Source organism: Lolium rigidum, chromosome 7 (genome assembly GCF_022539505.1).
Source record: "Lolium rigidum isolate FL_2022 chromosome 7, APGP_CSIRO_Lrig_0.1, whole genome shotgun sequence".
NCBI lineage: Eukaryota > Viridiplantae > Streptophyta > Magnoliopsida > Poales > Poaceae > Lolium > Lolium rigidum.
In genome coordinates this window covers 230,202,386-230,214,544 of record NC_061514.1, presented here as the reverse complement: position 1 = coordinate 230,214,544, position 12,159 = coordinate 230,202,386, and the positions used below count along the sequence as shown (strand labels likewise).

The 12,159-nt window shown below is 44.4% G+C and overlaps 1 protein-coding gene across 1 annotated transcript; it reads left to right on the top strand.

The window, feature by feature from the left end:
• The first annotated feature begins 9,927 nt into the window (after positions 1 to 9,927).
• LOC124672527 lies at positions 9,928 to 10,853 on the top strand. The gene is made up of 3 exons (XM_047208745.1): positions 9,928 to 10,306; positions 10,448 to 10,749; positions 10,842 to 10,853. The coding sequence occupies exons 1-3, from the start codon at positions 9,928 to 9,930 to the stop codon at positions 10,851 to 10,853; spliced, it is 693 nt and encodes a 230-aa protein (XP_047064701.1).
• The last annotated feature ends 1,306 nt before the right edge of the window (positions 10,854 to 12,159 follow it).

The following is a 12,159-nucleotide window of genomic DNA, read 5'->3' as shown; positions in this document are numbered from 1 at the left end:
GGACGCGACTGGAGATGCTCTAACAAGCAAACCTCAGGCTTTCGTCGAGCAAATTTTTGATTCGTTGATTGCACCTATCATAAATACGAAATAAGGGTATAAACCAAGGTAAGCATCAGTTCTTACCAGAACCAAAGCATACACTCCCAGTGCGGCTTCGCTCGACGCCGGCCACCGTGGACGAAATCATAAAAGTAATAAGACAGGAAGTAAGAAATTGTAACCAATTGATGCGAGGAAATTTACTAAAAACACTGACATGTTTAGCTAGGTAAGACTAAACTAAACTTAAAGAAATCTGATATACGATATAGAATAAATAAAACTTTAATCTCTCCATAAATAAATATCCGTTCATTTTTATTATTTGTATCAAATTACTAATCTAAGCCTACAATTAGATATCTGGTTATTCCTAGAGTGTTCCCATCGACCAATTTGCAGGAATAAAACTTTTGTCTCGCCATAAATAAATATCCATTCATTTTAATTATTTGTATCAAATTAAAAATCCAAGCCTTTTTTTTCGAGGGTACTACAATTACATATCTGGTTATCCTAGAGTGTTCCCATGGACCAATTTGTAGGATGGCTGGGACCTCGCGTTATTGTACATCCACTCCTCATGAGGCTTCGCTCGATCCTGGTTGCCAGCAAGTTCCTCTTGATGCTCTCACTGCTCTCACTGGCCGCTGGTCCTGTTGAGGGCAACGCACAGAGAGAGATAATGAGCAGAGGGGAATAATTGGCACAAGGTTCACCTTAGCAATATCTGAATCGGAATTGCTCGTTGTCGCACACAGGCACACAGCTGAAACCTCCCCAAGCAGCGCCGCCGCCCCTGACCGGCAGACTGTGCGTCAAGCCCCCATGCCCTCTGCAGCGACGACCCACACTCCTATTGTTGGGGAGGCAAGGGGCGTGAGAAAAAAAAGGAGGCAGGGATTCCAGAGAGAGGGGGAGAGGAGACCTGTTATGTACTGTAGGCTCTGCCTTGGACGCGAGGCCGAAGACGATGGCGGCGCCATGGAATCCGTCAGCTTGTTCCCCTGCGGTGAAGACGGCGGCGTTACACCTTCTTCCCTGCCTAGTGAAAAAGGGGAGCGATGGAGGAGGGGATCCTCTCGCTGGCCGCCCCAGATGCGACGGAGAGGAGGCTCGCGAGCGGATTGGGGGAAAGGCGGCTAGGGTTTCCTCCCTGGGATTCCCAATTTATACCCCACGGTAAAAAAATCTGACGGTCCAGATTTGTTGGAGGTAAAACCAATGGTCTGTCAAATCTGATTTACCTAGGTGCCCCATGGGGTTGCCTCTATTATACCTTTAGATACTACAAGTAAAGAGCCTACATGCTACCGGCTACTGCTCATTATCCGAAGTCAGGTCTATCCTAAGAAGTATCCTGCATTTAGTTGGACCTGTCTAGGAGCGGGTCACCATGAAACATATTCTTTTCTATGTTTTTAATGATGTGTTTAATATAATTTAAAACAGACTAATACTGTGTATTAGTCAATACGTGCAACATTAGTCCGCTCTGAGCCGCATGAATATTTGGGTGATTTTTTTTCCAGTGCACTGAATAAAAACTTTTTATCTAACAGCATACATATAAGAATCATCAAGCAAAGATTTGTATTCATAGTTCTTTCATATTTTTATTTGATGGTTCAGTTATGTTTCGACTGTATGTGTATTATGCTACTGCGGATGCAATGGCTACTGTGTATTATGCTACTGGGATGTAATTCAAGATTCTTGCTGTACGTAAGATTTCTTACTATGCATCAACGAAAATAAATTTTCTTAATAGTTGAATAGTATTCATGGTCAATATTTATGGGCAACGGAAGATAATTTTTCGGAATTTTGAAAATAGTGGAGTAGGAGCAGTTGCTCTAATAATATGGAAAAAAAAATCCTTTTACATCTTTGCCAAGATTGTTGCAAATCAGGGGCCAACTCATATTATCCTGTAACACGCATTGCTATATTGTCTTCTTATTTGATCACTGTAAAGACGTGCATGTGCGCGTGCTCACTTACTAGTTTCTAATAAAACAAATCATTAATATATAACTGAGGATTTTAACGTGAGAACCACAAGGACATCAACGCAAGGATATGATGTGGCTTTCTCGGCCATGAACTGCCTCAGCTTCGACAACTACAGGCAGCACCGTCGCATACAGGGGCACGATGTAAACGGACGTTGAGCTACCGTTTGCGTTCGCCCGAGCTGAAAATGCATCTGGTACCACCTTCAGCGGGGTGACGCATAGTGATCGGGCCTTCTGCGGCGACGTAAACTTGGTCCAACTATGCGTCAGGTTTGCGTCTTTGCGGACGCTGCGCAGATGCATCGGTCCTCCGCCAGGTCCTCGCACGGGTCCGCCTAGCAGGGGCACATATGCTTCGTCTTCCGCAGCATTACTTACGGGTGGCGCGCTGCAGATTTTCCAGGGCCGCGTTAATGGCGCGCCTCGGCTTCCGCAAGCGTGCGCTGCTGGGCGGTGTCGCAGTGGCAGGGCATTGAAGGCGAGATGGCGTCCGAGCCTCTTAAAGTAACGCTGCCGGCGCCCATTTCTCCGACCACATCATTGTCAGAGCCCACACTATCCACCCGACCGATGCCATGGGGAAGAAATGATGGCCGTTGATGACCCACAAGTATAGGGGGTGTATCGTTGTACTTTCGATAAATAAGAGTGTCGAACCCAACGAGGAGCAGAAGGTGTTGACAAGCAGTTTCGATGAAGGATTCACTGTAAATGCTCACAGACAAGTTTTCAGGAGGTTTTGATATAGCATATAAATAAAATACATGTCGAGGGTGCTCCTCGGCAATGCCCTCCGATAGGGGCTTAGGGTTGATGGAATCCTGCAAGCTGACACGAGACATCGGTTCACAGACAAGCGGGGAGAGCGATTTACCCAGGTTCGGGGCCCTCGATGAGGTAAAACCCTTACGTCTTGCCTGTCTGTTCTTGATTATGATGATAATGGGTTACAATGGGGTGCCGAATAGTTCGGCTGAGATCTCGTCGAGATGGCTAAGCGCTAAGGTGACCTAGCTTTAAGCTTCTATTGGCTAAGATCGCTAAGATTGATTGTGTCCCTCGACAGCCCCTCTCCTGGCCTTTATATAGGAGGCCAGGTCTCAAGAGGTCCAATCGAGTACGACTAGGTTTACGGTAGATCTATCTCTAAACCTTCCTTGTTCGGCTCCTTCCGTGTCTTGTACTTCAAGGAATCTTCCGTTGCACCGCCCTAGTGGCCCATCCTGCCATCGAGTGCCTTCATGGGCCTCCAGCTAGACCGTATAGGGTGGAGCAACATTGGTTACCCGAAGGGTAGTGCCCACGTCAGTAGCCCCCGAGTGTCTAGCCGAACATAGTTCGGGTAGAGACTGAAGCATGTCTTCTTCTGATGTCCTTCTCCTCGATCATTCTTGTTTTCCTTCTGTTCGCATCATCTTCTTCTATCGGGTGCGCGCCAGCGCTCCCGATGGGAGTAGCCCCCGAGTCTAGGTACGGATGCTTGCAATCCGTGCGTAGACTCAAGTTGTACCACTCGAACATTTATTCTCTGCCGAAGTTTTTCCGCAAGTCTTCGTAGGTCATCCGATATATTTTCCTCATGCAAGGAATAATGAGTAACATGCCCAACTTTTGTTGGTTAACTGCCGATGGCAAAACAATGTTACCCTACACAGAATCAAGTCCCCGGGCATGATCCTGGAGTGCGAAAAAGTTCTGTCGGGTGCGCGTCCAGCGCTCCCGATGGGAGTAGCCCCCGAGTCTGGGCACGGGTGCTTGCAACCGGGTGCAGACTCGAGTCGAACAATTATCCCTTCCTTCAAGGCCTTTTTTCTTCGAGTCCTCATTCTGTCGGGTGCGCGTCCAGCGCTCCCGATGGGAGTAGCCCCCGAGTCTAAGTGCAGATGGTTTGCAATCTGTGCATAGACTCAAGTTCATCATCCGATACCTTTTTATCCCTTCGACTGCCTTTGACAGTTCCTCATGACGTCATTGATGACGCTTTGCTAATATCTTGATTTTGACTGACATGACGTAACCTGCTGGGCCTATTCTTTCTTTGCCTGGCCCTTTTCGCACTGTTACCAAGGCGTCTCCTCGATTTCTGCAATCTTTAATAGAAAAGATCCACTGAATGAACCGGTAGCAACGACACGTGCCTACACAGCTCTCAAGCTCTCCTCTCCTTAAAATCTCCAAAGGGCGAAAATCCCTAATCTTCTCCCACATTTTCCGTAGCATCTTCTCGTTCTTCTTCTTCCTCCCTTCGCCTACTGCTTGCGCCGCCACCACCGCTTTTCCGATCTTCCCCAGATCTCGCAATGGTGAAGAAAAAGAGCCTTACTGCCGCCGCCAGTTCTACTAGCGGAGGCGCCGCCGCCAAATCTTCCTCGAATCTTCTGAAGGGGAGCGCCACGAACGCTCCTCCCCCAGCTCCGGCGCCGCCAGCGCCGCCAAGTTTGGTAGCCAAGCCCGGAGATTGGATAGCGTCAACCATCACCAAGCGTGACGAGAAGAGATCCCGAAGCACGGGATTAATCTCCTCCGACGAGGGAATGTGATCTTTCCAGGTGCGATTTCTCGGCCTAATCCCCCTGCTGGCTTTACCGTGATGTTCTTGTCGTTCCTATATCGGGGTCTTTCGCTCCCCGCTCATGAATTCCTTCTTCACCTTCTGCGGACTTACGAAATCCAATTGTGGCAACTCACTCCTAACTCAATCCGTCACGTTGTCGTGTTCATTACCCTCTGTGAGGCGTTTTTGGGCATCGAGCCTCATTTTGGATTGTGGAAAAAGATCTTTTATGTAAAGAGGTACAACAGTAGTAATGGATCCTTCGTCACCGGAGGAGTGGGGTTTGTGGCTCGTTCGGAGGTTAATTATTTCAATTTCCCAATGAGAGAATCTGTGCAAGGGTGGAGACTGAAATGGTTTTATGTCAAGGATTCCCTGTCACCCGAATCCCAGCTTCCTTGCTTTGCCGACGTCCTCGAAGCCAAGCCTAAGAATTCCTGGAAGAACATTCTCTCTCCCGACGAAAGAGTAGGAGCCGATGAATTATTTGCCAAATTTCTTCGAATCAAAGAGGCCGACGGCCAAACTATGGTAGGCACAGAGGTGGCAGCGGTGTTCCTGAAACGTCGAGTCCAACCAGTCATGGCCAGAGTTCGCCCGATGTGGCTGTATTCAGGTCCAAAGGATGAAACCAGGATTAATGCTGCCGAACTGTCGAAAAAGGAACTGCTCGATGAAGTCCGTCGCCTCACTTTCTTTAGTCAAGAAGACTCGATCCCATTGATATCTTCCTACACTCCTCTTGATGCGAACATCCACCACCAGAGGTAACTTCCCCTCTCAAATTCTTATTATGCTACTTTTACTTAGTCAATATAATTACCACTATTCTTATTTGTTTTTCTCTTCGACAGATCCCCATAGTCCCTGGAAATTTGCACTATTCACCAAACGATACTTTTGAAGGAAGAGGCTCCTCGGTACCCGTTGAGTTTCACACTGTCGAGCATGCAGGCCTAGAGAGCGATCACAATGATTTGATAGATTCTGAAACTGTTCACACCGATCTTCCTCCCTCAGTCGATGACGCTTGCGACACAGAGGGGTCAGTGCGTGATGATGACGCTGATCGTGATGCCTTTGTTAATGCAGCTGTGGAGGAGACCAGGGCTTCACCTGTGAAGAGATCGATCGGCGGCTTTGCCGATGAAGACGATCTCCTCGATATGTAAGTACCTTCTTCCATTTTGCCATATTTTGTCCCCTTGTTTCTCACATTTTTTTAATAACTGCTGTCGATCATTTCCTTTTTGTAGTGACGAAGGTTTCACCGAGCCTCCGTCTAAGAAAGCCAAATCTGACGCTGCTCCGCCAGCTGCTGCGGCTTTCGAAGCTTCGGTTCCTAAGGCAGCTCCCGCAGCTCAGGCATCGACTGCTTCTTCCATCTCCAAGGGGAAAGATGTTCCTGCTGCCTGATGACCCACAAGTATAAGGGATCGCAGCAGTCTTCGCGGGTAGTAAAACCCAATTTATTGATTCGACACAAGGGGAGACAAAGAATACTTGAAAGCCTTAACAGCGGAGTTGTCAATTCAGCTGCACCTGGAAACAGACTTGCTCGCAAGAGTTTATCGATAGTAACGAGTTTTATAGCGATAACGATAGTGAAATAACAGCAGTAGAGTAACAAAGACAGCGGTAGTGATTATAGTAAACGAGCAGGATTAAAATATCGTAGGCACGGGGACGGATAACGGGCGTTGCATGGATGAGAGAAACTCATGTAACAATCAAGCAGGGAATTTGCATATAATAATAAAACGGTGTCTAAGTACAAAGCAATCAATAGGCATGTGTTCCAATTATAGTCGTACGTGCTCGCAATGAGAAACTTGCACAACATCTTTTGTCCTACCAGCCGGTGGCAGCCGGGCCTCAAGGGAATCTCCTGGATATTAAGGTACTCCTTTTAATAGAGTACCGGAGCAAAGCATTAACACTCCGTGAACACATGTGATCCTCACATCACTACCATCTCCTCCGGTTGTCCCGATTTCTGTCACTTCGGGGCCATTCGTTCCGGACAGCGACATGTGTATACAACTTGCAGGTAAGACCATAAACAATGAATATCATGATGAAATAATAACATGTTCAGATCTGAGATCATGGCACTCGGGCCCTAGTGACAAGCATTAAGCATAACAAGTTGCAACAATATCATCAAAGTACCAATTACGGACACTAGGCACTATGCCCTAACAATCTTACACTATTACATGACCAATCTCATCCAATCCCTACCATCCCCTTCAGCCTACAGCGGGGGAATTACTCACACATGGATGGGGGAAACATGGCTGGTTGATGAAGAGGCGTCGGTGGTGATGATGGCGATGATCTCCTCCAATTCCCCGTCCCGGCGGAGTGCCAGAACGGAGACTTCTGGCTCCCGAGACGGAGTTTCGCGATGTGGCGGCGTTCTGGAGGGTTTCTCGCGACTTCGACTTCCCCCCGTGCGTTTTTAGGTCGACGGCGATAAGTAGTCCGAAGGAGGGCGTCGGAGGCCTGCCGAGGGGGCCACACGCTAGGGCCGCGCGCCCCCCTCTTGGGCCGCGCCGCCCTAGGGTGTGGGGCCCTCGAGCCTCCACCGACTTGCCCTTCGGCTCCGTGAGTCTTCCGGGAAAATAGGGCCTTCGTATAAATTCCGAGGTTTTTCTGAAAGTTGGATTTCGCACAAAAACGAGACACCGGAACAGTTCTGCTGAAAACAGCGTTAGTCCGTGTTAGTTGCATCCAAAATACACAAATTAGAGGCAAAACAATAGCAAAAGTGTTCGGGGAAAGTAGATACGTTTTGGACGTATCAACTCCCCCCAAGCTTAGCTTATTGCTTGTCCTCAAGCAATTCAGTTAACAACTGAGCGATAAAAGAACTTTCACGAACACATTTGTTCATATGATGTATATATTCTCATGCTATGGATAACACTTTTGCAGTTCATAATAAGATACATGCAAATAAGATCATCTAATAGCTATGTCAATCATGGAAAGGTACCAACAATCAATAATAAGCATCATGAATCATGTATATAAGCAGGATTGCAATGTTCATAAAAGAGTATGATAGAGTGGTATCTCGCTTGCCCATATTTGATCAGCAAAACATAAATGCTCAGGCACCTCCGAAGTTCATAGAAAGACTAGAAATAGTGATTGTCAAAGATAAAAGCATCAAAGTTATACCACAATCAATCATATTTTGAGCCAAGCATATTACACTAAGAATGACAGTTGTGCTCTCAAGAAAGTGCTCAAATAAAGGATGGAGACACAACATAAAAGTAAAAGATTGACCCTTCGCGAGGGAAGCGGGGATTAACATGCGCTAGAGCTTTTCATTTGTAAAGCGGGAGTAAAATTATTTTGAGAGGTGTTTGTTGTTGTCAACGAATGGTAATGGGTACACCAACTACCTCGCCAACCGGACTTCCAAGAGCGGCTCCCATGAAGGACGTTATCTCTACCAGCAAGGTAGATCATCCCTCTTCTCTTTTGTTTACACACGTATTTTAGTTTTATTATGGGTGACACTCCCCCAACCTTTGCTTACACAAGCCATGGCTAACCGAATCCTCGGGTGCCTTCCATCAATCACATACCATAGAGGAGTGTCTATTTTCAAAATTAAGTTGCTTACTGATGAATCAGAGCAAAACATGTGAAGAGAATTATTGGTGAATGTTGATTAATTGGGGCTGGGAACCCCATTGCCAGCTCTTTTTGCAAAATTATTGGATAAGCGGATGTGCCACTAGTCCATATGAAAGTCCGTCAAGAGTAAATGACAAGGTTGAAAGTTAAACACCACATACTTCCTCATGAGCTATGAAACATTAACACAAATTGAGAAGCATTTTGAAGGTTTAAAGGTAGCGCATGAGAATTTACTTGGAATGGTTTGAAATGCCATGCATAGGTATTTATGGTGGACACTCCGGAATAACTTGGTTTTCATGTGTTTGGAAGCACGAGCAGCGTTCCCGCTCGGTACAAGTGAAGGCTAGCAATAGACTGGGAAGCGACAATCAAGAGAGCAGTAACTGTCATAATCATGCTTGCGGCAAAATAAATTAACTGAGGCATAAAAGTGATACAAGAACTCTGAAGCAATGTAAATCATTGAGGCTTAATTGACTCTTGTTCAGCAGGGCCGGCCCATAAGGCGGGGCAACGGGGCGACCGCCCCGGGCCCTCGCGAGGCAGGGGCCCCGGCCCAGCTAGTAGTTTAGTATAGGATACCTTGTATTAGGCCCAAAAAAATAAGGAAGAGAATTGGGAAAAGAGAAATAAGGCCCAAGCCATCACGTGAGGGACCCAACGTGGATCTAATCGATCACAATTCTCCTAGCACAGCACGGCAGTACAGAATCCTATCGTTCCCCTTTATCCTCGTCATTGACTCGTCTCCTTCCCGAGTCCCGAGTCCCCAAATTTCTCCAATCCGAGCTGAGAACGCCGCCTCCCCCTCGGCTCTTTCCAATTCCGAGGTTGCTCCAGCCATCAATGGAGACCAACGGTGCTATTTTGTTCCCCAATCATCTCCCTAGACGTTTGAGGAAATCCCGCATCAAGATGAGAGATGGTACGTATCCTTCCCTCCCCTAATCCGGCCGCATCGCTGTTAAATAGCACGGATCCCTGTCTCTGATTCCTCCATATCTCCAATTTCTCTCCTCTTAGGTATGCTCTTGAGCAGGTTCTTCTCTGATTGGATCTGAGCGTTGGCGAGCACATTAGGAGAAGAAGAGGGGACGGTTGAGTACGTGTTGCAGGCTGCAGATCAAGGAACCTGCATCAACAATTCGGCATCGAGCCATACGCCCATATCCAGGTGCTTTTGTTCCCTGTATTGATTATTTACTGCAAGTTTTCTTGGTGACATGTCTTCTAAAAAATGTTTATCTGGCTATGAGAAAAAGAAGAGAAAACAAAAGAGATGAACTGCTAGAATCCCAGAGAGGTTCGATAGACAAATTTTTTACAACTGGTAGCTCTTCTAGGAACTCCCTGCAATTGGCCCTAGTAAATGTTGAAGAGCACCAAACAAAGAATTTAGGTGATAATAATTTTAGTCAACCTGAAAACCGAGTTGATTCACCAAATTCGGAAATTCCAAGAGTTGATGAACAGCGACCTTTTACTGTTGATATTCTTGATCCACGAAATTGGGACAATTTGGATGATAAAGGTAGGCACATTTTAATTGAAAAGGGGCCCTTAAGAGAAGATAATATTGTGTTCCCACCGGATAGTAAGTCTAGGCATTTTTCAGAAACTTATTATTCAAGAAAAATGAACAATGGGGAGATGCATGATAGGAAATGGTTGGTTTACTCTACATATGTTAAAAAGGTGTATTGTTTCTGCTGTAAGCTTTTTAAATCCCATGGCAACAAGAGTTCGTTAGCAGGTAATGGACTAAAAGATTGGAAGCATCTTAGCGAGAGGCTTAAAGAACATGAAAATGGTGCAGAGCATATTAAAAACATGAACACTTGGAATGAATTTAGAGTCAGGCTATCAAAAAATAAAACAATTGATAGTGATTTGCAGCAACAAATCACAAAGGAGAAAGAACGTTTGAGGCAAGTGCTAATAAGACTAGTGTCCATTGTGAAATTTCTTGCTAAACGAAACTTAGCTTTTCGTGGATCTAGTGAAAAAATTTACGAACACAACAATGGTAATTTCTTGGCATGTGTAGATATGATTGCCGAATTTGATCCAGTAATGCAAGAACATCTTAGGCGAATTAAAAATGATGAAATTTATCATCATTATCTCAGCCATAAAATTCAGAATGAGTTAATTTCTCTATTGGCCTCTGCTGTTACAAGTTCTATCTTAAAAATTGTTAAAGAGGCTAAATATTTCTCTGTTATTCTTGATTGTACTCCGGATGTTAGCCATCAAGAACAAATGACTTTAATTATTAGATGTGTTAACATGTCCAACAACAAAATTAAGATAGAGGAGTTCTTTATGGAATTTCTAAAGGTGGATGACACATCTGGTTTGGGTCTTTTTAATGTACTTCTTGATGCTATAGAGTCTTATGGCTTAAATATTAATGATGTTAGAGGCCAAGGTTACGATAATGGTTCGAACATGAAAGGGAAAAAGCAAGGGGTACAAAGTCGATTGCTTGAAATTAATCCAAGTGCTCTGTATATGCCATGTGCGTGTCATAGTCTAAATCTTACTTTGTGTGATATGGCTAGTTCGTGCAGTAAAGCTATTTCCTTTTTTGGAATTATGCAATGCATTTATGTTTTATTTTCAAGTTCCACTAAAAGATGGAAAGTGTTGCTTGACCATATTCCAAGTTTGACTGTGAAAGGATTGTCTAACACACGCTGGGAGAGTAGAATTAAAAGTGTTAAAGCTATTAGATTTCAAGCGCCCCAATTAAGGTTAGCTTTGTCCGAGGTAGGTAAAATTTGTACAGATGCCAAGTCGAAGACTGATGCAAAAAATTTATTTGATGCGCTTGGTAGTTTTGAGTTTTTACTCGGTATGGTCATCTGGCATGACATTTTATTTGCTGTAAACTTAGTGAGTAAGAACTTGCAGTCCGCGACCATGTGTGTCAACTCTACTTAGCAGCAAATTGGAGGAGTAATGGATTTTTTTGACAACTACAGAAATGTAGGATTTGCATCTAGTTTGAAGATTGCGAAAGGACTTGCATCCGAAATGGGAATAGAACCATCATTTCCAATAAAACGTACTGTTACTATGAAAAGACAATTTGATGAGCCCGATCACGATGAAGAAGTTCTATTAGCTGAGAAGGCATTTGAAGTTAATTATTTCTTAGTCATGGTCGATGTTGCAAAAGTCTCTCTGGAAAACAGATTTGAAGAACTTAAAGTGTTCAAAAATATATTTGGATTCTTACTTAACTCAAAATACTTAAAGTCATTGAATGATATTGATTTGCGCAAATGTTGTGAAAAATTTGTAGAAACCTTTTCTCAGAGTGATGTTGAATTAGATGATCTTTTTCTGAATTAAGACTACTGCAAATGACTTTACCCAAATCTGATGTGCTATTGCGTGCTATGGAGATTTTTGAGTTTGTTAGAGACATAGCTTGCTTTCCAAATATATTAATATCTTATCGAATTTTATTTACTGTACCGGTCACTGTAGCATCAGCAGAACGTAGTTTCTCAAAGTTGAAGTTGTTGAAAAACTATTTGAGATCATCCATGTCACAGGAAAGATCGACCGGTCTTGCAACTTTATGCATTGAGAAAGATAAGCTGGATGAAATAAATGTTGATGCGATAATTGATGACTTTGCCTCTAGAAGTGTTAAAAGAAAACAAAAGATTTGTTCATCATAGTATAAACATGAAGTGTTAAGATTGCTTTGCTTTGCCATATGTAGTGAACTTTGGGGAAGTTTTGTTCCGGTGAAGACATGGAGTGAAGAGCATTGCAGATTGAGAAGTTTTTACCGCGTGAAGAACATAGCAGAATGAAGATGATGGAAACTGATGTAATTTCTTGTTCATTAACTTCATATCTTAT

Excerpts from the sequence above, each read along its gene's own strand:
- LOC124672527 (XM_047208745.1), top strand. The coding sequence starts at position 9,928 with ATGCATGATAGGAAATGGTTGGTTTACTCTACATATGTTAAAAAGGTG. Across the intron at positions 10,307-10,447 it reads TTACGAACACAACAATGGTA|CTGTTACAAGTTCTATCTTA; the intron begins ATTTCTTGGCAT and ends TATTGGCCTCTG.